This window comes from Giraffa tippelskirchi, chromosome 4 (assembly GCF_054371585.1).
Source record: "Giraffa tippelskirchi isolate mGirTip1 chromosome 4, T2T-mGirTip1v1.2.pri, whole genome shotgun sequence".
Taxonomy (NCBI): domain Eukaryota; kingdom Metazoa; phylum Chordata; class Mammalia; order Artiodactyla; family Giraffidae; genus Giraffa; species Giraffa tippelskirchi.
The window spans coordinates 149,218,707-149,243,453 of NC_137278.1; the positions used below are offsets into that span (position 1 = coordinate 149,218,707).

General features: G+C 41.1%; 2 protein-coding genes across 14 annotated transcripts in view; one reads left to right on the top strand and one right to left on the bottom strand.

The window, feature by feature from the left end:
* The window catches only part of XPOT (exportin for tRNA), a 155,327-nt gene extending 135,262 nt beyond the window's left edge, over window positions 1-20,065 (bottom strand). For 2 of the 11 annotated variants that reach the window (XM_081588901.1, XM_081588915.1), the window contains exons 1-3: window positions 7,270-7,309; window positions 5,353-5,502; window positions 2,513-2,574 (exon numbers count right to left, since the gene is read on the bottom strand). The gene's annotated coding sequence lies outside the window, so the exon portion shown is untranslated. Of the gene's footprint in view, window positions 1-2,512; window positions 2,575-5,352; window positions 5,503-6,640; window positions 7,310-19,802 lie in introns of those variants that run through there. The other 9 variants (XM_081588898.1, XM_081588913.1, XM_081588897.1 and 6 more) reach the window with 5 other exon arrangements.
* Window positions 20,066-20,076: 11 nt separating this feature from the next.
* KICS2 (KICSTOR subunit 2) overlaps window positions 20,077-24,747 on the top strand; it is an 86,741-nt gene continuing 82,070 nt past the window's right edge. For 2 of the 3 annotated variants that reach the window (XR_014081896.1, XM_081588921.1), the window contains exon 1: window positions 20,077-20,344. Coding sequence is in view for 2 of the 3 variants with exons in the window: in XM_081588921.1 (XP_081445047.1) it covers window positions 20,110-20,344 (235 nt within the window). In the remaining variant the exon portion in view is untranslated. The remainder of the gene's footprint in view (window positions 20,345-24,747) is intronic. The other variant, XM_081588922.1, reaches the window with a different exon arrangement.

The window sequence follows — 24,747 nt, forward strand, 5'->3', positions numbered from 1 at the left end:
ACATTGTATAAAAATAAGCTGTAAATTACAGAAATGCAAAACAAAACCTAATGAGATATCATTCCTCACCCCTTGATGGCTTTAATCAAAAAGACAATAACACGTGTTGGCAAGAATATGCAGAAGCTGCAACCCTCATACATTACTGTGGGAATTGTAAAATGTCACAGCAGCCTTGGAAAACAGTTTGGCAGTTTCTCAAACATCTAATGGAGAAGGCAATGGCACCCCACTCCAGTACTCTTGCCTGGAAAATCCCATGCACGGCGGAGCCTGGTGGGCTGCCGTCTATGGGGTTGCACAGAGTCAGACACGACTGAAGCGACTTAGCAGCAGCAGCAGCAGCAGCAGCAAACATCTAAGCAGAGAGTTAGTATGATCTAGCAATTCCAGTCCTACGTATATACCCAAGAGAAATGAAAATATATGTCCACACAAAACACTGTACACAAATGTTCATGGCAGCATTATTCATCATAGTCAAAATGTGGAAACATCCATTTCATTCTTTTGGCAGTAAGAAAGAAAGAAGCATTGTTGTGCCACAACCTGGATGAATCCTGAAAACATGCTAAATGAAAGAAGCCAGTTGCAAAAAAACCATCTATTGTATGATTCCACTTATAAGAAATGTCCAGAATACACACATCTATAGACAAAAAAAAAGAATACGAGGGCTGGCAGGTTTTGGTGACAGGGAGAGGAACTGCTCATGGGTGAGGGTTTTCTGGGGATATGTGATGAAAATGTTATAAAATCAATTGTGGTGAAGATAGTGTAACTCAATAAACACACCAAAAAACCACTGAATTGTACACTTTAAAAGGGCAACTGTAGGGTATGTGAATTGTATCTCAATAAAGCTGTTAAAAAGTAAATAATGGGCTGCAGGCTAACTGGTCCCACAGGTGGCAGTTTTCCAGCCTCTGCAGTAGACACTGGATGAACTGGCTGCTTTCAGAAGCTTACTAGTATACTTGGCTATTTCAACTTGGAAAATTCAGTTTAGGAGAGCTGGACGATAACTGTAGACAGGCTTTTGTTCTTGGGTCCTGCTGATGAGGCAATCTATAAGTCTCACAGATGTGTGATACAAGCAATGATAAATTTCCATTTATAATTAAAGTCAGGAATTTAGCCCACACACTCAGATATACTCAGATTCTCTGTGGTTTCCAACAACGAGGTCCTGCAAAGCCACTAGGCTTCGAGGACCTTTACCCGGTCCCAGCCGAGCCGCCCAGGCAAGTATTTTGTCCATCTTTATTCCTATACACCAGCTGGCTGCTTAGCTTAAATTCTCCAGCTTCCCATGATTAAAACCTGGACTTCCCTGGTGGTCCAGTGGCTAAGACTCCACGCTCCCAATGCAGGGAGTCCAGGTTTGATCCCTGATTAGGGAACGAGATCACACATGCCATAATTAAAGATCCCACGTGCCACAGCCAAGACCAGGAACAGCCAAATAAGTAAATAAATAAACAAAAACAAAGCTTTCTCTCATTGCCCCTTTAGAGAGGCAATGTGAGGTGTGACAGTAAATTTAATCTAAATTTTTCTTCTTATAATTAGTCTTGGCCAAGGCAACTGCTTAGATAGTTTCTGTACTGTAACTGTGGCACTAGGCATTCATTCCACAAATATTTATTTAGCAGGTATGTGTCAGGCACTATTCCAACCACTAGAGATACAGTAATAAACAAGAAATTAAAAATCCCTGACTTATGGCATGGCATTTATATTCTACTAAGATGAAGTCTCCTCGTCTTTTATCTGCATCTTTCCATCATGAACTACTATATTATCATGAATTAATCTTGAGTAAGACTCCTATGCTTCAAGAGAAGTCATTTCACCTCTCCCTCTGTCTCCAGACAGGACAGATCTAAACTCATCCACAGGGAAGTGTTAAGTCCTGTGAATTCTGTCCACAATAGAATTTCAAAACACATACTTCTTCCCATCTTTACTAGTCCAAACCAATATCATTAACACCTATGTTACAGCAATAGCTTTTTTAGGGGTCTCCTGAATCTTAAATTTCTCCACAGTTACTTTTAAAATAATAAAATCTGATCACATCCTTTTTATTTAAAACTTTCCAATAGCTTTTCCATTTTTCTTAGGATTAAGTCCAAAATATATAAACTGGCCTATAGTGGCATTACATGTCCTGGTCCCTACCTACCTCCCCTCAAATCACTCCACCCTTGGCTCAAAATTTTCCCACCACATTGGTCTTCTCTCTTTTTTTCCCATCCTTCCCCACCCCTGTGTTTTCTCTTTATCTTGAGCATGCCAAGCCCCTTCATACTTCATTCATACTTGTATTCACAAAATTCAGCTTAAATATCACTTTCTCAGTAAAGCCACCTTCGACTCCACTCTATCGTAGACTTTGAGTTATTAGACAAATAAGCTATGTTATTATTTACTTAATGAACGCCATCTCTAGTACTATGAGCGCCTTACAGGGGCCTTAAATCATTTGTTTATGATTATATCTCCTTACCTGGCTCAGGAGCTGGCTGATAACAGATGCTTAACAGATGTTTTCAATAAGAAGTGGATATTCTGAAAAGCATCAATTAAGACAGGAAGACTATGAAATGACTTTAAAAATGTAAAAGTATTTTAAGTACATACATTATAACTTAGAATAAAGAGAATGAGAAGAAGGACAGAAATATGATTAGAAAAGAAGGAAATGAGATGGGGAGAGAGTGACAAAAAGAGAGGACACAGAGTCACGGCTCTAAGCAAGGGAAGAAGCATGATAAAAAGAGAATTTCATTTAAAATAAAAACTGGTGAGGGTTTGACTGAAGCAGCATTTATTTTAGGAATAAAGCTTTTAGGGGACTTGGAAAGTTATAATTTAGGACTGCTACTCATGTAGCAGTCAGAATAAAGACCATCCCAAATTTTTGAAAAGGACAGTTTTTTCCACTTCTTCGCATCTTTTGTCTTAAATCCTTAGAATCTTCTGAATGAGATATTACGTGCCTTCCTCAGGAGAACTAGAAGTTTTAGGAAATAAAACACATAGTGCTGTGTTTGCTTTTAAGAGGGAAGCTTTCAGTTCACTTCCAGCCTTAATTCTTGGATAATCTGTGCTACATCTCCCCTCTCTTCAACCTCTGCATGTGGTGATAGCTAACTATTGAAAAATGGGAGAAAATTTTTAGTTTTATCATTAAGTGTCAAGACAAAGTCATTTGTAGAAAAAATGTTTAATAATATGCAGAAAGCACAGCCCCAAAAGTCTCCATGAAGACCTTTGCTCTACATGTAAATGGATAAATGGATGGAAATGCCAACTGTAAGTAACACAGGTGAGAACAACAGAAATGAATGATCAGAGGAATTAAAATTTAATGATACATACATACTTAGGAAAAACACACTCAAAAGATATTCACTGAGGAACACAAGATATAAATTTTAATGATGTCACTAAAAGAACTAAACAAGTCCATGACCATTTAAAACACAAAGGGAGAGCCCTTTTGTCTTAATGAGGGCTCCAATCTTTTACAGAATTAACTAGAAAGAAAATGCTGACAAATACAACTCCAATCTATTCGGGAGTTTAAATAGTGTCCATTTATGAGAACAATATTTATATTTTATTAAGAAAACTGATAAAAAATTTGCTGGGGTTCACAGTACAGCACTATAAAATTGAATACCGTAATTATTTCAACAACTAATTACTGAGTTCCTACTTTTGCATTTCAGCTGAGCTATTTCAAATCCTAAGCAATGATGCTGTTAAAATGCTGCACTCAATATGCCAGCAAATATGGAAACTCAGCAGTGGCCACAGGACTGAAAAAGGTCAGTTTTCGTTCCAATCCCAAAGAAGGGCAATGCCAAAGAATGTTCAAACTACCACACAATTGCACACATTTCACAGGCTAGCAAAGTAATGCTTAATTCTCCAAGCCAGGCTTCAATAGTATGTGAACCGTGAACTTTCAGATGTTCAAGCTGGGTTTAGAAAAGGCAGAGGAATCATAGATCAAACTGCCAGCATCCGTTGGATCATAGAAAAAGCAAGAGAATTCCAGAAAAACATCTACTTCTGCTTCATTGACTATGCTAAAGCCTTTGACTGTGTGGATCACAACAAACTTGAAAATTTCTTACAAAAGAGATGGGAATACCAGACCATCTTACTTGCCTCCTGAGAAACCTGTATGCAGGTCAAGAAGCAACAGTTAAAACCGACATGAAACAACGAACTGGTTCCAAATTGGGAAAGGAGTACGTCAAGGCTGTATACTGTCACCCTGCTTATTTAACTTATATGCAGAGTACATCATGTGAAATGCTGGGCTGGATGAAGCAAATGCTGGAATCAAGACTGCCGGGAGAAATATCCATAACTTCAGATATGTAGATGACACCACCTTAATGGCAGAAAGCATAGAGGAACTAAAGAGCCTCTTGATGAAGGTGAGAGAAGAGCGTGAAAAAGCTGGCTTAAAACTCAACATTCAAAAAACGAAGATCATGGCATGAAGTCCCATCACTTCATGGCAAATAGATGGGGAAACAATGGAAGCAGTGAGACTTTATTTTCTTGGGCTCCAAAATCACTGCAGATGGTGACTGCAACCATCAAATTAAAAGACGCTTGCTCCTTGGAAGAAAAGCTATGACAAACCTAGACAGTGTATTAAAAACAGAGACATTACTTTGCCGACAAAGGTCCACACAGTCAAAGTTATGGTTTTTCCAGTAGTCATGTATGGATGTGAGAGTTGGACCGTAAGGAAAGCTGAATGCTGAAGAATTGATGCTTTTGAACTGTGGTGTTGGAGAAGACTTTTGAGAGTCCCTTGGACTGCAAGGAGATCAAATCAGTCAATCCTAAAGGAAATCAATCCTGAATATTCATTAGAAGGACTGATGCTGAAGTTGAAGCTCCAACACTTTGGCCACCTGATGCAACCAGCCGATTCATTAGAAAAGATTGATGCTGGGAAAGATTGAAGGCAAGAGAAGAGGGCAACAGAGGATGAGATGGTTGGATGGCATCACTGACTCAATGGACAAGAGTTTGAGCAAGCTCTGGGAGATGGTGAAAGACAGGGAAGCCTGGTGTGCTGCAATCCATGGAGTTGGACATGACTGAGTAACTGAATAACAACAATTACTGAGTATCAACTATGTGCGAGTTATTGTAAAGATGAATAAGACCCAGTGCCAATCTTCAAGAAGATTACTATATGGCAAGCTTGTAATAAGTTAACTACAGAGATAATTATGTGATAAAATAGTTGAGAATAAATGACCAGGAGGTACAGAGTTTTATGAGTTAGAAGGCAAAGAGGCTTGGATTTACCTTATTGAGATCATCAGTAAAATTTTCATGAAGGAAACAGCATTTGAGATGAGGCTTGAAAAACAGTAACTTTTTCATATTCTGGTATATGAGAGAAGAATATTCCAGGCCATTGGTACAGTTAACAGCAAAGGTACAGAAGTGGGAAAGCTGGAGAGATTTTTAGGAAGCTCAGTAACTATTTTGCCTAAGTATAAATTGGATGTTTTGGGGAGAGGGCAGTTAGATATACCACAACTGGACAAGTAGGTAGGAGTCAGGTTGTGAGGAGCTTTTCAAATTCGTCCCCTCACTTCTTCAACACTGACTGAGCACCTGTGCCTGCCATTGTTTTAAACACAGGGGTCAAAAAAAAGGAGACAAGCGTGCTGGAAGCATGTCAACTGTGTCTCCACAGACGTTCACCACTATAAGCCTAAACATTCTTTTCATAAAATGAAGTCATATTATTTGTCTGCTCTACAAACTTCATACTGAATTAGTCAAGCTTATTAACGGTGGTACCTGAGTCCACGAGATCCCTGTCTCACAGGGGTTCAAAAGTAATTTTGAGAAAGAAAGAAACACATTTGCAACCAAATATACTTTTCATTAAACACTCTAATTTCCAGGAACTAGGTCAAATTCCTTAGCAAGTTTGGAAGGATTTAACCTGTTCCTCTCTGGCAAATGTGACCTCCGCAGCTTGTTCCACGAGAGGCTGGTCCCATTTGGTTTGTCCCAATGGGGTGATATCATGATGATAATCACATCCCAGTAGCTGATCCCTCAACCAGCCAAATTTGGACTTTATCAACTGGAAGCAACTGCTAAAGAATTCTAAGGACAAATTCTTGCAGCTGTTTTCAGCCTCAAACATGACTGGAATATCAATCTGTAAGCTGGAGGTGGCACATGCTGAGAATCTGTTGAAACTACAGGAACCCAGATTTAAAAGTGGCAAATTTAGGCACACCCCCCCGCCCCCGGCTATTAAAACAAAGAGGCTATATCTACATTTAAATACTTTAAAAAAGAAATGTGAAATAACAAAACATTAAGAGTAGAAATGAAAGTCACTGAAATGCAGGGCAATTATACAGATGACAAATTAAAACGAAATCTAAGAATATATTAGGGAAAAGACTACACTAAAAGATTATCATTCACTCAAAGTGTTATAATAAGGAGGCTTCCCAGGCTGAGTGTTCATTGAATATAAGGTGCCCAAAAAGCTTTCTCAGTTTGAAGTCCAAATCTGGGGAACTCCCTGTCCTCTGGGCTTTAACCCAGACCTGACATTACTCACTCAGGAACTGCTGCCAATCTTGTCTTTGCATCCAAGCAGAAAACAGCACTGCAAGTCTTCACAAAAAGCCTCTGGGCCTTGAGCGGCCTTACTGATGCAAGCGAATTTACTTACTCATCTATCTACTACTTACATGTTAGTCTTCTAATAAGATAAAGAGTCTCAGAGTACTTAATCTCTGTCCTTTCACCCCTCCAATCTGAAATGCACGTTGGGCCAGTCCAATTAGGAAAATGGCCTAGTTTTGATCCTCTAGATATATATAGGAGGTTTTTTTTGGGGTGGGGGTGGGGAGATTGTTGCAAGGCTTACAGGATCTTAATTCCCCAGTCAGGGGCTGAACCCGCATCCTCGGCAGTGAAAGTGCAGAATCCTAACCACTGGACTGCCAGGGAGTTCCCAGGAGTCATTTTTAAAATCAAATTTCTGCTGGGTGACTCTCTCTATAGCTTAGAAAGGAAGACACAGCAGAAATATAATTTACTCAATCCAGTCAATCAGTATATGTGTTTTAGTGCCTAATATATTCTTAGCACTGTGTTTGATGCTATTAGGAAGAGAAGTGTCAGAGGCTAATAGTCAGAGGTACAGGATCAACACAAATAAATAAGGAAGGTATAAGACAGTACATGATGAGCTGTTATCTCTCTCCTTTGTATATACTGTGCTAAGAAGGCACCCTGTCAAACTGCCTTGCTACCATGGTGACAGTTACTAAGAATGCACAGATCCACATGGGAAGAGGCTACAGAGTTCTGTTTTGTTGTTATCGTTTCTAAATACGCAGTTTTTGTTGTTCTTGTTTCTAAATATGCAGTTTCTTCAGTGAGATGAATGGTTCTTAATATCAGTCTCCAATTTTCTCTATGAATTCTCTGTATTCAAGTCCTTAAAGGGCACCTCAGCCCATCTGATCCTGTACAATCTGGGGGTTGTTCCTGTTGCTTGGGGATCAGGCTTTAACCTTTCATGTGTAGCGTCGAATGACCTCAAGTGTCCCAGGCCTCTAGGTTTACCTGGCCCTTTAACACATAGGTTATGATTCCCCAAGGTTACTCCAAGGTTAAGAAGGAATTCTTGATCTTCTTTAAATTCCTGCTTTTTAGTGGCTGCTATCTCCTCTTTGCCCCACTTCATCCTAGTTGTCACCATTGCCCCCTCCTCATTTATTCCTCAAGCACCATTCTGTACAAGTGGTTGTTTATAAAAGACTTACTGAAGGTCTGGAAATTACAAGAGGAATTAGTATACTTAAGCACAGGACAGAAAATTTGAGTATCCAAAAGTTCTATGGTTGTTTTCAACACAGGGAATTTATCACTATATTTTCTTCTCAGGTCCTGCCTGCTGCCATTTTGCTCAGATTTCCTTCTCCTTCATCTCTTTTCTGAGTTCCACAGGTCCAAATCACTGTAATTTTATTACTCCAAACAAAGTATTAAAAATTCTCATTGTCAAACCGTCCCCATAGAGACTAGCTCACAATCCCAAAGGCTGGTCTTTTTTTTTTTTCTCTCCTCAAACAGAATCTCCATTTTACCCCAGAGGTGAATGTTGCTGTTTCCCTAAAATGTAATATCAAAGTGAAAGTCACTTGGTTGTGTCTGACTCTTTGTGAACCCATGGACTTAGCCCGCCAGGCTCCTCTGTCCATGATATTCTCCAGGCAAGAATACTGGAGTGGGTTGCCATTCCCTTCTCCAGGGGATTTTCCTGACCCAGGGATTGAACTCAGGTCTCCTGCATTGCAGGCAGATTCTTTACCATCTGAGACACCAGAGAAGCCATAATGTAAAATAGCAGCTAAATATAATTATTTTTTAAAAAGGTACTTATTTTCTTTCCCTTTCACATGCTTTTGGGCTTTGCTTAATCTGCATTCATGGTAACTTTTTTCTTGAGATTGAACTACTGACGTAAGTCAAAGTTTCAGAAACATTATGCCTTGTCCATAGGTCATTTACATGTTTAGAGAGAATTTTATTTCCTTTTTTTTTTTAAACTTCATTTTCTAAAAAAGTGACTCCTCCAAGATTAAGAAAAACTGTTGAATGGTCTTGTGATTTTATGACTGCCCTGTGTAAGAGACAGGGAGCAGAATAAAAACTGGTCCCCTATAGAAAACTCCCTACTATATCTGGCATTATCCACAGGCCAAGAGTATTTTATATGCATGCAACACAATTTTCATAAAAGAAGCCTTTTCACATTCAGTCACAGGAATAGACAATTGGGCAGTGAACACAGCCCTGCTCTAAGGAAAAGAATCTCAGTTCTGACTACAGAAACATATCCAAAAATGTTGAGGACTGATTTCTTGCAGGCATACTCAAATTACATTTGAATGTCACCCCCAAAAGAAAGTCACATACGACAGTAAAGAGGAGAAAACTTGATGAATATTTCCCCTCGGAAAGATCTCAATCTGTATGTTTATTTTTGACCTCTTAAGAGCCTGTTTCAGACTATGCAGGACACTGGACTAGGTATCATGGAAGATGTGAGGAAACAAAACTGAAATACCACAGAAGCTTAGACTTCAGAGGGTGAAGAAAGTTTCACTATACAGAAGTAATAATTATTGAATGAAAAACAAAGTAGTATTCATAGAGTTCTGGAATTTTAGAACTTCAAGTATTTTTAATTAATTTTTATTGGAATGTGGGGCTTCCCTTGTAGCTCAGCTGATAAAGAACCCACCTGCAATGTGGGAGACCCGGGTTCAATCCCTGGGTTGAGAAGATCCCCTGGAGAAGGGAAAGGCTATCTACTCCAGTATTCTGGCCTGGAGAATTTAAAGGACTGTACAGGCCATGGGGTCGCAAAGAGTCGGACACATCTGAGAAACTTTCACTTTATTGGAGTATAGTTGTACCTATGTAGGTACACAGAGAGTCAAATAAGAATACATATATAGAGAATATTGGTGGAACTACTCTTTGCTCTGCCAAAAAGCCAGAAAGTTACCTTTTTTTTGCTTTTACCATATAGATATCAGCACACAAAAGTATGGAGCAAAGAAAATAGGAAAAGAAACGCTATTTGGGATGTTATAATATAGGAACTACTTATTATTCTTAACAAATAATACACCAAGTTTCTACTTTTAAGGCATTTATAGTCTAGTGGAGGAATAAAGTGAAAATTGTTCAGTCATGTCTGATTCTTTGCGACCCCACGATAGTCCATGGAATTCTCCAGGCCAGAATACTGGAGTGGGTAGCCTATCCCTTCCCCAGCAGATCTTCCCAACCCAGGAATTGAACAGGGGTCTCCTGCATTGCAGGCGGATTCTTTACCAGCTGAGCTACCAGGGAAGCCCAGAAGAAGAAACCGGGCTATTATGATATAGAGAACTACACAGGCCACACAGCTAGAGCTAAGACCTAGGGAAGCTCACAAAGGGCATTGCATTCTCTAAGGGTGGAGGTAGAGAAGGGAGTGTCAGAGAAGATTTCTCAAGCAAAGGAATAAGGAACTGGCCAAAGATGAGACAGGAGGAAGAAGCCTAAAGCCACAATCCAGTTGTGGTGGGTGCTCTGAACTGGCTCTCAGTATTTATGCCAAACCTCTAGTATTTCTTTTCTTTTTAATATTTATTGTTGCGTCATGCAGGATCTTTTGTTGAGGTGCACAGACTCTCTAGTTGTGACAAGCGAGCTCCAGAGCACAGGGGCTCAATAGCTGCTCTGTGGCATGTGGGATCTTAGTTCCCCAACCAGGGATCAAACCTGTGTCCCCTTCATTATGAGGTGGATTCCTAACCATTGGACCACCAGGGAAGTCCTCTAGTGTTTCTGAGACTGCAGGTGTCACTGTTGTTGTTATTCAGTCACCAAGTCGTGTCCAACTGTTTGTGACCCCTGGGACTGCGGCACTCCAGGCTCCCCTGTCCCTCACCATCTCCCAGAGTTTGCCCAAGTTCATGTCCATTGAATCGGTAATGCCATCTAACCATCTTATCCTTTGTCACCCTCTTTTGCTTTCAATCTTTCCCAGCATCAGGATGTTTTCCAATGAGTTGGCTCTTCACATCAGGTGGCCAAAGTATTCTAGCTTCAGCTTCAGCAGCAGTCCTTCCAATGAGTATTCAGGATTGATTTCCTTTAGGATTGACTGGTTTGATCTCCTTGCTGTCCAAGGGACTTTCAAGAGTCTTCTCCAGCCCCATAGTTTGAAAGCATCAATTCTTTAGAGCTCTGCAGGTGTTAAAGAAGGATAAAAACCACACCTCCCCCATCTCCATGCAGTTAGGGTTCTGCTTCTGCCAACTAGAAGCACTTGGAAGATGGATCGAAGGCTGGAGCCACCTGCTTTGTTTCTGCCGGTAAACTCAGCTGTGAACACGCTAGGACTACCTCTCAGCACCCACGAAGTTAATACCCAGGAGCAGCAGTGGCTTCCTGATAACAGTGACTGTTGAGTCTTTGAACTCAACAGCACCAATGGTGTCCCTCGATGCCCCAGCTCTCTGTCTATAGCAGAGATCGCCTCTTGCCTGGTAAACCAGCCCAGCAGTCTTGTCCTAGTAAGCACTCCTGGAGGCCCCACTTTTATCTCTTCAGCCTTTTCAGTAACTCTATAAGCTCCTGATTCCGTGTATTAAATCTCCTGTTGTTTAACACTATGTGAGTGGGTCATATTTCATGCACCAAATACACCAAAGAAATACAAAAATACACAATGTGCCATCAGTAATATTATTTGCAAGGGTCATCAAATAAGGGACCAAGATAGTAAGTATGTATTTTACGCATTGCAGGACCCTGTGATCTTGATCTACTTTTCTTTCTCCACCCCTCCTAAGTGTTAAGTACATCCACATTATTGTGCAACGATCTCCAGAATATTTTCATTTTGCAAAACTGAAACTCTATACTCCTTAAACAGCAAGTCCGCATTCCCCTCTCCCAGCCACTGGCAACTACTGCGATTCTACTTTCTGTCTCTGTAAATTTGACCATTCTAGATACCTCACATAAATGGAATCGAATATTTGTCTTTTCTCAACTGGTTTACTTAGCATAATGTCCTAATAATCCACGTTGTAGCATGTGACAGGATTCCCTCCCTCCCGTCCTTTTTAAGGCTGAAAGGTATTCTACTGTATGTATATACCATATTTTCTTCATCACCCATCTATTTATAGACACCGGGGTTGTTTCTACCTTTTGGCTATTGTGAATAATGCTGTTATGAACATGGGTGTGGAAGTGCCTCTTTGAAAGCCTTTCAGTTCTTATGGATGTACACCTAGAAAGGGGATTACTGGATCATATGGTAATTCTATTTTAATTTTTTGAGGGAGCAGCACACTGTTTTCCATAGGGGCTGTACCATTTTATGTTCCTACCAACAGGGCACAAGGGTTCCAATTTCTCCACATCCTTGCCAACATTTGTTATTTTCTGTTTGTTTGCTTTCAATGGTAGCCATTTTGATTTGCATTTCTCTAATCACTAGTGATGTTATGCATCTTTTTATATGCTTTCTGGCCATTTGCATATCTTCCTGCCCATTTTTAAAGTGGATTCTATTTGACGTTGTTGAGTTGTAAGAGTTCCTTATAGATTCTGAATATTATCCCCTTATTAGATATATGATTTCCTTAGGTTGCCTTTTCATTCTGCTGCTTCTGCCAGGCCAGTTTTAGTCCATGCTCATGAACGGAAGTCTAGTCTGTAGCAACTTGCTGGCAGTCTGGCCAGATCTAGAACCATTGTCCATCCTAAAGACACTAGTGGGAATGAGCTAGAGCATGTCTATCTTGGACACCCCAGGTCTTAGATACTCTGATCCCCCACAACCTGTAAAAATATCCCCATGCTTTACTTTGAACCCGAACCAGCCAGCCTGAGGTTTCTGCGGCTGTCAAATTAGAAACAGCCTCAAGACTGGGTAAGTGGGAGTCATAGAGGTAGACTCACTAGATTTAGGTTTTGCCAATGTCAAGTGCCTGCCACTAGAAAGCTGAAATCAAACACAATCTTCACATCTGTTTTGTTATTTAGCGCTGCTCCTTTCACTTCAAACAGTAGTGCAGTTTATCTTCTTTGATTCTGTTTATCCTCCAAGGATAAAATATCCCAACCCTAGAGACCTTAATGACTTCCAGGCAAATATATAGAAAACTGGGCCTCCCCGCATGGCTCAGATGGTAAAGAATCTGCCTACAATGCGGGAGACCTGGGATTGATTCCCGGGTTGGGAAGATCCACTGGAGGAGGGCATGGCAACCCATTCCAGTATTCTTGCCTGGAGAATCCCCATGGACAAAGGAGCATGATGGGCTACAGCCAGTGGAGTCGCAAAGAGTCGGATATGACTGAACTAAGCACAGCACATACAGAAAATTAATGCATTACTTAATGCAACCCAGTTCATGCAACACTTGCTCCAAAAAACTCTTGCTGATTCTGTAGTAGTGGGTATGAACTCAATGGCATGCTGCCTTTGCTAAAATATCCTATTTGAAGAGACATGATTGTGATCTATAAAAGGTCTATTTCCTTTTCTAACTACTACTGCCTTTTGGAAGACTTTAGGAAGCCTTACATGCCTTATTTTTCTAGTCCCCACAAGAAAAGGAAAATAGGATGGTTAAGGACAGAGCTGCACAAGGTCAAAAAGAAGAAACACTGGAAGAGAAGGATCCTGATTCTTCTTCCCTGACTTTTATGTTAAACCATTGCTATTCAAGTGTTTATCACTGTATTACTTCTAATCATGAACATCAAGGATAGTGACATTTATAAATTATTTCAGCTATAAGTAACAGAAAATCCAAACATAAGCACATTTTAAAAAATATAGTTTTTTTCCTCATCATAACGAGAAATCCAGAGATAGGTAGTTGTTTTCTTAAAAATTTTATTTTGGCTGAATCAGGTCTTAGTTGCAGCATGCAGGATCTTCAACCAGGGGCTGAACCGACATCCCTTGCATTAGGGAAGTCCCCTGGTTTAAATGTTCAATGATCTTAAGGCCAAAAGCCCTTCATTTTCTTGACTTTTTGCTCATGGATGTAAGATGGTTACCACAGCTCCAGACATCCTATTCCTTACCAAGCAGAGAGAACAGGGAAGAGATGATACCATTTTTGGCTGTGCAATTTTATTTGGAAGGCAAAAGGTTTCCTGGAACTTCCCTTCAACTTAAGAAATCTTCAGCTGACTTCTCAAAGGCTGGAATTTACACCACTCCTAGCAAGGTTAGGAAAACAAAATACATGGGAATATTTGGTCTTCCCATCCCATAGGCAGGCAAATAAGAAAGAAGTTGGGGATGAAGGTTGGTCTAAGTTACAGGGTTTGCCACAGTGAAAACCAGGAAACACCAAAATGTTCAAGAATGTAAGATTGAGTATAATGTATTACATGAATCCCCGGGAGCTGTTACAAACTGTGGTATAAAAAAATACTTAGTGGCATTCAAAATTATTCATAAAATGTTATCAACTGAAAGTTAACATACAAAACAATAGATGAGAAAACATCAAAGTTGTTGGGGTGACCTAAGTTTGGATAGGTTTTTAAAAGTTACATAAATGTATGCAAAAATAAAAAAGCTGGAACTGATCCTCTGAAATGTTGACTGAGGTTGGGTTTTTCAGGAAACCGACTCTGAGGCAGAGATCTGCATGCAAGTGGTTTAGCGCGGAGTACTCTGAGAGGCAGCACCTGTAGGGGAGGCAGGACTGGCAGAGGGAGAGGGGGAACCACAGGGCAGATGCCATAGAAGCTTTGTTTCCGAGGTGAGTTCTGAAGCTGGATGTCTCAGACTGTCCCTGGTACCTTTTTTAAAAATTTATTTTGGCTGCATTGGGTCTTAGTTGCAGCATGCAGGATCTCCCACCAGGGATCAAGCCCGCATTGAACCTTTTTTTTTTTTTTAAACAAGCAACTATTTATCTTTGAGGGACTGTGCCTTGTACCTTTACAAGTGACCAGTCATGGGATGTGGGCTGTCCCCAGGGAGGGGATGTAATCTAGTGTGAGGCAGTTGCCTTCATAGAAGGTAATGCTGGAGAACAACTCAACTGTGAGTCATCAGCAGCCAAGATTCCTGGCAGCTGTATCCTGAGCTCCAGGCAGCATACCACAGCATCCACCGGAAATGTCAACAGTGATTACCTCTCGGTTTGCGGATTAAGGTTGGTTTTCTCTCTTTTAAAAATATTTTCCGTAATGAACATAACATTGTTCTAAGGATTAAATGAGTTAATTCACAGAAGGCACTTAGTACAGTTCCTGGAATTTGGCAACCCACTCCAGTACTCTTGCCTGGACAATCCCATGGACAGAGGAGCCTGGTGGGCTGCAGTCCATGGGGTCACTGAGAGTCGGACTCGCCTGAGCGACTTCACTTTCACTTTTCACTTTCATGCATTGGAGAAGGAAATGGCAACCCACTCCAGTGTTCTTGCCTGGAGAATCCCAGGGATGGTGGAGCCTGGTGGGCTGCCGTCTATGGGGTCGCACAGAGTCCGACACGACTGAAGCGACTTAGCAGCACCAATGTCAAAAAAAGTGAAAATCAAGAAAACAAATCAGCAAAAAGAAAGTTAGCTGAAATACTTAAAAACTGGGGTAGGAATTAACTGGAATAATTAAACTGTAAAATTATTTTTGGTATATGTTCATTTATATGTATTTTCAACATAAAAAATGTAATCAACTGTTTATCAAATGAATGAAAAAAAATGCTTGGATAAATGAATGAATGCCTTGCCCATTTTAAATATCATTTTGCCCCCAAAGTGGGTTGTTATCACTAAAATAGTTTTGTCACTGGGCATTGTCAGTAGGGATATTTCAAAGACTCTATAAAGAGCAGCATCAAATCAGTGGTCTTTTCTAGACTTAACAGGAAAGATTAGGGCTGATATTAATGGACAACTTCTTGAGCAATATTTTTTTTAAAAAGGATCAGTTAGGAGCTTCCATCCTTAGATATTTTCATGAAGACAGATAATTCTCCATGCTGGAAATGTCATCTGTATCTGTGGTAGCTTTCAGGATGGTCTCCATTGAACCTTACTGCTTAGCCTTTGTGCCCTTCCCTAGCCTGCCCAAATTCAATCAGGAATGGCCTTGAATGTGGCTGAGTGTGACTTCCAAGGCTATGTCATAAAAAGTTGTGCAGCTTCTGCTTTGGTCTATCAGATTGATCACATGTTCCAGGACAAGCTAGTGGCCATGCTGTGAGCAGGACACTCAAGCCATACCACGGAGAGACCCACGTGGCCAACAGTCTGTGCTAACCTGCTGGACGTGTGAGACAGTCACTTTGAAAGCAGCCTCTCCAGCTTCAAATAAGTCTTTAGGTGACCACAACCCTAGCCAACATTGGACTGTAACCTTATGAAACACTAAAACAGAAATGCCCAATTGAGACACTCTTGAATTCCTGACTCACAGAAATTGTGAGAGGCAATACATGATTTTTACTCTCTTAAGTCACAGTTTTGGGGTTATTTGATATACAAGATAAAGGACAGAAAGGGTAAGGACCTAACAGAAGCAGAAGAGATTAAGAAGAGGTGGCAAGAATACACAGAAGAACTGTACAAAAAAGTCTTAATGACCCAGATAACCATGATGGTGTGGTCACTACCTCAAGTCAGATATCTTGGACCTTACAAAGAATTACTATGAACAAAGCTAGTGGAGGTGATGTAATTCCACTTGAGCTATTTCAAATCCTAAAAGAGGATACTGTTAAAGTGCGGCACTCAATAAATCAGCAAACTTAGAAAACTCAGCAGTGGCCACAGGACTGGAAAAGGTCAATTTTCATTCCAGTCCCAAAGAAGGGCAATGCTAAAGAATGTTCAAACTACCACTCATTTCACATGCTAGCAAGGTAATGCTCAAAATCCTTCAAGCTAGGCTTCAGTAGTATGTGAACCGAGAAGCTGGGTTTAGAAAAGGCAGAGGAACCAGAGATCAAATTGCCAACATTTGTTGGATCATAGACAAAGGAAGGGAATTCCAGAAAAACATCTACTTCTGCTTTACTGACTATGCTAAAGCCTTTGACTATGTGGATTACAACAAATTATGAAAAATTCTTCAAAAGATGGGACTACCAGACCACCTGACCTGCTCCTGAGAAACCTGTATGCAAGTCATGGGATTGCAAAGAGTTGGACATGACTTAGTGACTGAACAACAACAACAACAAAAGTCACTAAGTTTCCGGGTTATTTAATATGCAGCAGCAGATGGCAAGGAGAAGGAAATGGCAACCCACTCCAGTGTTCTTGCCTGGACGGGGGAGCCTGGTGGGCTGCCGTCTATGGGGTGGCACAGAGTCGGACACGACTGAATCGACTTAGCAGCAGCAGCAGCAGTTGATGGCAAGCATATTGTCAACAGCAAACATTTATTGCTACTGTTCAAAGTGTCTTGCTAATAGACTGAACCAGATGATCCTTTAAGGTAACTTGTATTTTTACAGCATCAATGTTTTAATAGCCTGTCATGTCACTGACTCAGTATCTTTTCCCTACAAACTTCCTGTAAGACAAGGAGAATCAGCCAATCAAACATAAATAGACATTAATAAACATCCATTAAGTTTGTAGAAATAAAGAACCTCAGCTGAAGCTGGAGTCAGAACATGTCTGTAGGGAGAGCTCTCATGGCTGTGCATCATCAGTTACTCCAAACTGTAAGAGACATACCCCTACCTCTTTCCTACAGGAAGGTATTGCCTACTTTACTGTTCAGCAGGAAGAAGGAAACCATCTTTCTGGCCAACCACTGCCCAGTCAATCAAAGACTGCAGCACCACAAACAATGAAAAGCCTCCATAGGCCATACTTTGAACTCCCTGCCTCCTCCCATGAACTATTTAGTTATGACAGCCCCTTCAGTTCAATTCAGTTCAGTCGCTCAGTCGTGTCCGACTCTTTGCGACCCCATGGACTGTAGCCTGCCAGGCTCCTCTGTCCACGGAATTCTCCAGGCAGGAATACTGAAGTGGGTAGCCATTTCCTTCTCCACGGGATCTTCCTGTCCCAAGGATCGAACCCAAGCTGCCTGCATTGCAGATAAATTCTTTACCATCTAAGCCACCAGGGAAGCCTTTCCATGTCCTCTGGACTTGCCTGTGGTCCACCATAGTTTCCATTACCTGAATTGCAATTCCTCTGGCTATTTCTGAGTAAACTCTTTTGCAGGTAAAATAATTGGCTATTATTAAATTTGATAAGTTCAAGGTATTATTCTAGGTGCTCTGCTGATTAAAAGGTTGGATGTTGCGAACAATTTGCAAATGATAAAAGCAACAATAGTAACAATAAATGTTAACTAATATTTATTAAGCATCTACTTTGTCTTAGTGTTTTAGACACTGTGCATATACTCTCATTTAACCTTAATATATCAGAGAAGGAAATGGCAACCCACCCCAGTATTCTTGCCCGAAGAATTCCATGGACAGAGGAGCCTGGTGGGCTACAGTTCATGGGGTCACAAAGAGTTGGACATGACTGAGCGACTAACACACAACCTTAATATATATTGCCAAATGTTTTCCAGGAAGGTCATACCAAGTTACTCTCCCATCTGTAAGGCATAAGAACAGAGTCCCTGCATGTTTACCAGCACATAAAAAAAGATTTTTTCAAAATCTGGTAGTGAAAAATGTAATAATCTGCATTTCTCTGATGACTAGATCTTGATATGTTAAGCACATCAGACCTCTGCCTGACATAGTTACAAAGATCTTTCCCCCAGGATGGCACTGTGTTTTCTTGAAATTTTTACAAACAATTCAATCCCTTCTTGTAATTGTAATTTCTTTCAATTCTTTCATAATTATGTTCTTCTATTTCTAGATCAATTAAATTTTCACTTGTATTTCTTTCTACCTTGTTTACAATTTTGTTTTTTACATATGCAATTATTTTTTGTTGCAGGATACAGGAGGAAAGTTTTGTTTTCTTCCCCATAATCATGTCTCCTTCACTATTAATTGAGTTTTCCTTTCCCCACTCATTTATGATGCCACCTTTACTATCTAAGGAATTCTTACATATCTTGAGTATGTTTATGAGCTTTAAAACTGTTTTTCACTGTCTGTCGGTTTTGGTGCTAGTACTACATTTTTTTTTTTTACTACTTATTTTTCTACTCATTCATTTAGAACCATCACACTGTCTTCCAGGAAGCCTTGATTCTTCCAACAAGACACCACTGCTTCCTTCCTTTTTTACCTTTATAACATATAAAATTCTGCCTTGTATCACAGTTAACAGAGTTGATCTTACTCAATTATATCCTTGAGAGCAAGCAACAGATACACTATATATTCATTAAAATCAAATTATGGGATTTGTTATATTAAAAGGTAATGATGGCAGAACAGCTCTCATTTGACCAACAAAATGAAAACAGGCAAGTCCCTCATTTGACTAAGGAACATCACTGTGCCATCCACGATGAAAAGATTATAAAGGTTAATGAACCCTAGATTCTGCTTTAGGGAAATCACCACTACGTAGGGGAAAGAGACATGTAAATTTATGTGACTAAACACAGTATACCTAAATAGTATAAAATAAATAAAATAAGCATGTACAAGGAAAGAAAAAAGTAAAAGCTAAGTGGGCAGTGCGTAATGTCTCAAGCAGGGGTCATACACATGAGCTGGGTTATGGAGTTTCTTAAACGTCAGAAAAATTTGTAATTAACCTGAATGGCAAAGTGGATCAATTCAGATTCTTTAACAGAAGTTGCATTAAGGTAGCCTTCATTCTGAGAACTTTTGAAGGAAGCCTAATGTAGTATGGCCAAGCCCAGGAGCAGCTTTGCTCGAAAGCCCTTTCGTTACCAGGAACTTGAGATGACTAGAACCCCACAGAGGCAAGAATTAACTCGTGTGATTGGGTGAAAATCAGACATGAGGAAAAGAAATAAACTTTTTCCCACGTGAGGCTTCTATAAACCACTTACTGGGTTTGGCTTGAAAGCAATGACTACAGAGTCCTTGTTGTGAGAGCCAGCACGCTTCCAGGCCGCAGCCTCAATTCCTAGCCCTGCGCCTCAGGCTCGTGGAGCCCAGGCCAGATGTTAGCACATGAACTACTGACGTCAAGTAAACGTGACGTCATCAGCACTGACGCAGTCTCACAGGGAGGGGCCTCTCAGCTCACCTCTGAACGTCAGCTCCACGGAGCAGCGAGTTGGCCTCCTAGCGCTCTGCCCTGAGGGTCCGAATAGTCAGAGCTGCGGGAACGGAAGCGCCGAAGCGGCTCAGGAGTTGAGGGGCGGTCACCCGTCTCTCGTCTGAACTCTTATCCTCGTCCTCTCTGAGGCCCAGGTTCGGTCCAGGCATCAGCGCGCTCACGAGCCCGCCGCTTGCGGCGGTTACGCGCACGCACGCTCGTGCGCACGTTCCCTGAGAACCCGGAAGTGCGAGGGAGAGGCGAGCCACGTGGGTGGAGCTGGAGCGCAGCTCGCATGGGGGAGTCTATCCCGCTGGCCGCCCCGGTCCCGGTGGAACAGGCGGTGCTGGAGACGTTCTTCTCTCATCTGGGTATCTTCTCTTACGACAAGGCCAAGGACAATGTGGAGAAGGAACGAGAGGCCAACAAGAGCGCGGGGGGCAGCTGGCTGTCGCTGCTGGCGGCATTGGCCCACCTGGCCGCGGCCGAGAAGGTCTATCACAGCCTCACCTACTTGGGGCAGAAACTAGGTACCTCCGCCCCGCCCCCCGGTGCCCCTGGAGGAGGAAGGAAAGGGAGTATATTCCCCGATCGGCAGTGGCTTGGGTCCCCAGTCTCTGCCTCACTCGTAGCCGCTGGCTCAACTCTGCACTCCCAGGTCTCCTCCCACCGATCCCTTCCTTCCCTCGGCTTCCACAAACCCCGCCCACCGGCCTGCGCGGCAGTTAGATTGGCCAACTGGGTGGATGGTCTTTGCAGGGCTGTTCTCCAAACGGATGGCTGCATCCATTTTTCTCATGCATGGATTGGTGCCATAAGTGAGAAGTTACGCAAACTCTCTCTCTAACCAGTGACACTGCGGCGAGAGGAGCAAAAACTTGGCAGTACAACCTAGTTAGAATTAATACACACTATTGTCTGGCATCTTAAGGCTAAGGCCCCAGAGAATTACAGATGGAGTCCTACCCCGTCTTCGTAGACCCTCAATAAACATTTAATGAATGAAGAAAAATAAATGCATACTGGACAGGAAAGGCAAGAAATATGCCTAACTCTAACAAGAGGGGTCTTACAGAGAAAATGGTAAACACGCTTATCATCCCATGATAAATCTTGCCCCTGAAAATCAAATGCAGGAGCTGATTCAGCTGATTTTCACTAGTAGAAACAAACAATATGAGTAGATCAGAAGGAAATAATATATGTGAAAGCCAAAGGCTATACATATAAAGTATTACTACTAATAATTACCGATATTATGAATTCCAGAGTTTTTAAGAGTCTTTTTAGTGCTTTGGCCTGTTTTAGACTCTTTAATATCAGAGGCACAGGGTCTGGTATGAATGAAGGACACATATACAATATAAAATAGAAGAGTACAACTGAGTGCAGATTCCAGTTTGAGTTTTCCCCCCACTTTCCTTATATTGCCAGAAGGTGACCTTGTATATCTTGCTTTCTGTAAACACCCAAGGGGCAGGACTTTCTGAGATCTTTGCTTTAGCTTTTCAAACAGTATCTTGTTATTTAGTGTGTTGACTTGTTGGCAAGAACTAGTCAGGTAGTTTCACCTTCTGTATTTTTTCCTCCTTTCCTACAGTGGCACTTTTCATATTGTAATTCCCCTTTCTACGGATTGGCAAATTGTGTGTGTGTGTGTGTGTGAAGTTGTGTGAGTAGGTGACAGAGCCTGTACCAGAATACCTACCTTTGAACTGTCAGATTGTGTTTGTAACCATATGATTTATAAAAAATTGTAGATGTATTGTAATTTACATACTATGTATTATGTAATTTACATATTATGTATGTATGAAAATGGAGACGATCCTGGCTATAAAATTAATGGTGGGTAATTTTCTGACAGTTTTAGTGTTTTTAGATTCCCCTACCACATGAAAATTGGTAATTGATCCCAGGGTCATGTTTCTTAGGTTTTTTCTTTTAGCTCACCTATGAGAATTTGGTAACCTGTGGCCTCACTCCCCAGAAAAGTATATGTGTAATACAATTTTGCATATAACCTGAAAGTATTCAGTTGGATTTCCTAAAGCCTATGTATGTTGTTGTTGTTGTTTAGTCACTGAGTCATGTCCAACTCTTTCCATCTCGTGGACCCTAGCTTGCTAGGCTCCTCTGTCCATGGGATTTCCTAGACAAGAATACTGGAGTGGGTTGCCATTCTGACCCAGGGACTGAAACCACATCTTCAAGTGGATTCTTTGCCTGCTGAACCACCTGGGAAGCTCATAGCCTATGTATAGATTTCAGTTAAGAAATCCACTCTAAAGTAGATTTCTAAAAAAAAGAAAGAAATCTACTCTAGTTTACGTTGTATGTGCTTGGCTTTCTGTGCTTGGTGTACATAAGAACATGCACAAGGCCATCACTGTCTCTGACTTGGATTCTGTGAAGTGGCTCTTATTATGTAAAGTGATTAGTTCTGCAAGGACCCCAGCTTGCATGGGTGAGCCTGAGGGCTGTGCTTTGAAATTGATCCACAGAGCAATTTACACTATGAAACATCCTCAGGGCTGTTGAGGCTCCCAGCTGACCTGTCATTTCAGAGTAAATGTTCTGAAAATGGCATGTTTAATGCCTCATAACTTATTCCCATGTACAGTAAATGTAGGTTCCAGATGTAAAATTTTAACTTTGCAAATACCTTACGATTTTTTGGTATGGGAATGTTTGTGGTATCAATGTGCTTACAATATGACTTCTTGATTATTGAGTTGACTCTCCCATTTTCTTAAAAACTTGGGAAAATTTTTGTACTGCCACTTAACACAGTCCCATGTTCTTCAACTACTTTGCTATTTAGAATACTTATCTGGGTTTCTTTAAAAAGCAAAACAAAAAGTTTATGTATACCTTTTTAAACATGTAGAAAGCATAGTTTTAAAAAGTGAGTCTTTTTGACCCTACTTTTGTGACTGTTTATTGCAGACCTTAGCCATGAATCCTGATTATAAATGGAAGGATGGGACTTTGGACAAAGGACAGAACTGGCAGGGAGCCTTCTGTTCCTGTCTTGGCTCAGTTGAAGAACTTTGGGGGAAGTGCTTATCTTATAGCCTTCTCTGTACTCTGAGGGGAGAATATACATATTTGGGGAAAGAAAATATGGTGACTCAATACCTGTGAAACGGAAACCAACTGGTGTCATTTCTGGGGGCTCCAAAGAGCTCTCATACCACAGTGCTTTATGCCTCAGCATGGAGAACTCAACGAGAGCAAAGTGATAGATAAGAGGTGATTTATAAGAATAGGACTCTTGTGAGGCTTACAAGCGGATGGGTGAGAATGCTGCCCCTTATGAACTTAACTGAGCTATAGTTTTATAATCAAAGGAAAAGTAGCAAGGAGGAGAAGAACTTCCTTGTCTTCCTTGAGTAGACATCATGCTTCCATCATTGGCTCCTCCTCCAGGTGGGACAGGGGAGTTTTCTTGTCCAAACATGGTCAAGCTAGGTCCACAAATCATTGTTTTTTATGTGTCAGAGAGCGTGTCAAAGTGGTGATCATTAACTTACTGAGCCCACTGGGCAATATGTGAGTCTCATGCCCCCATGGTTTTATTGTCTGGGGACATGTCTCATGCTTCTGCAGCATGGTTTTGTTGCTAAGCAAGCCTGCTTGGTTTCGTGGTTAAGCAAACCTATTTCTTTGAATAATCAGTAACTTACAAGGGTCTCCCATATTTTTTTACTTATAATCGCCTAATGGTTTTAACTGTTCCCTCCCTACTTTGCCCCTTCACTCTGTTGCTATCACTTGTGGAGGACTTTAGAAGGTCATACTTTTCTTAGTTTTGTTGTTGAAGAGTTTCCTCGACATCTGGTTGCTGGAAGTTACCATGGTAGAAAATGACTTAACTTGAGAACTGATGTTTAAAGATTATCATTAGCAAAAAGTTGTGGAATAAAATATGCTTAGAAATTTTGCATGCTTCTTTAATATACTTGCTACTTGAAATTTCATGATATGAGATAGACTGTTGAAATCTTGAAAAATAATGAGCTTTCATGAAAATAGACTTCTAGAAATAATTCAAAATTTTGTAAATTCAAAAAACTGAGACAAGAAAGAAGTCTCGTGTCTCTGGTTCCTTGTTTCCCAGCATAAAGTAAGGCCACTCCCCATTGGATATTCCAATCTGTGTGTGTGTGTGTATGCTCGTCATGTCTGACTCTTTGCAACCCCCTAGACTGTAGCCTGCCAGGCTCCCCTGTCCATGGAATGTTTCAGGCAAGAATACTGGAGTGGGTTTCTTTCTCTAGGGGATCTTCCCCACCCAGGGATCGAACCCGAGTCTCCTGCATTGGCAGGTGGATTCTTTACCACTGAGCCACCTGGGCTTCCCATTCCTCAGCAAGACAGTCACCAAATAGGCTTGTGCTCCTGAGAGCTTTGAGAAAAAAGACCCATTTAAAAGAAATGCATTGGTGGTCTTTCCTTTCCTTAAAGTGTCAGTTAACTCGATTTCACATACTAGTAGCGTATGTTTATTGATAAGCTTTAAAATGTATTCTTTATATTTATGTGGTGTTTCCACACCAAATTGCGTGTGTGCATGTTTAGTCGTTTAGTCATGTCCAACTCTTTGAGACCCCATGGGCTGTAGCCCGCCAGTCTCCTCTGTCCATGGAATTCTCCAGGCAAGAATACTGGAGTGGGTAGCTGTTCCCTTCTTCAGGGGATCCTCCTGTCCGAAGGATCGAATCTAGGCCTCCTGCATTGCAGGTGGATTCTTTACCATCTGAGCCACCAGGGAAGCCCTTCCACACCCCCTAGATAACTCAGTTACCTATCAAGTAGCTAGCTTTTCTTTTTCCAGTACTTGAAGCTCCCAATTGACCACAGAGTTGCAGAAGCCTGACTCTGTAGTATTGAGGGCTTCTTTTGTTTTTAATTGGAGGATAATTGCTTT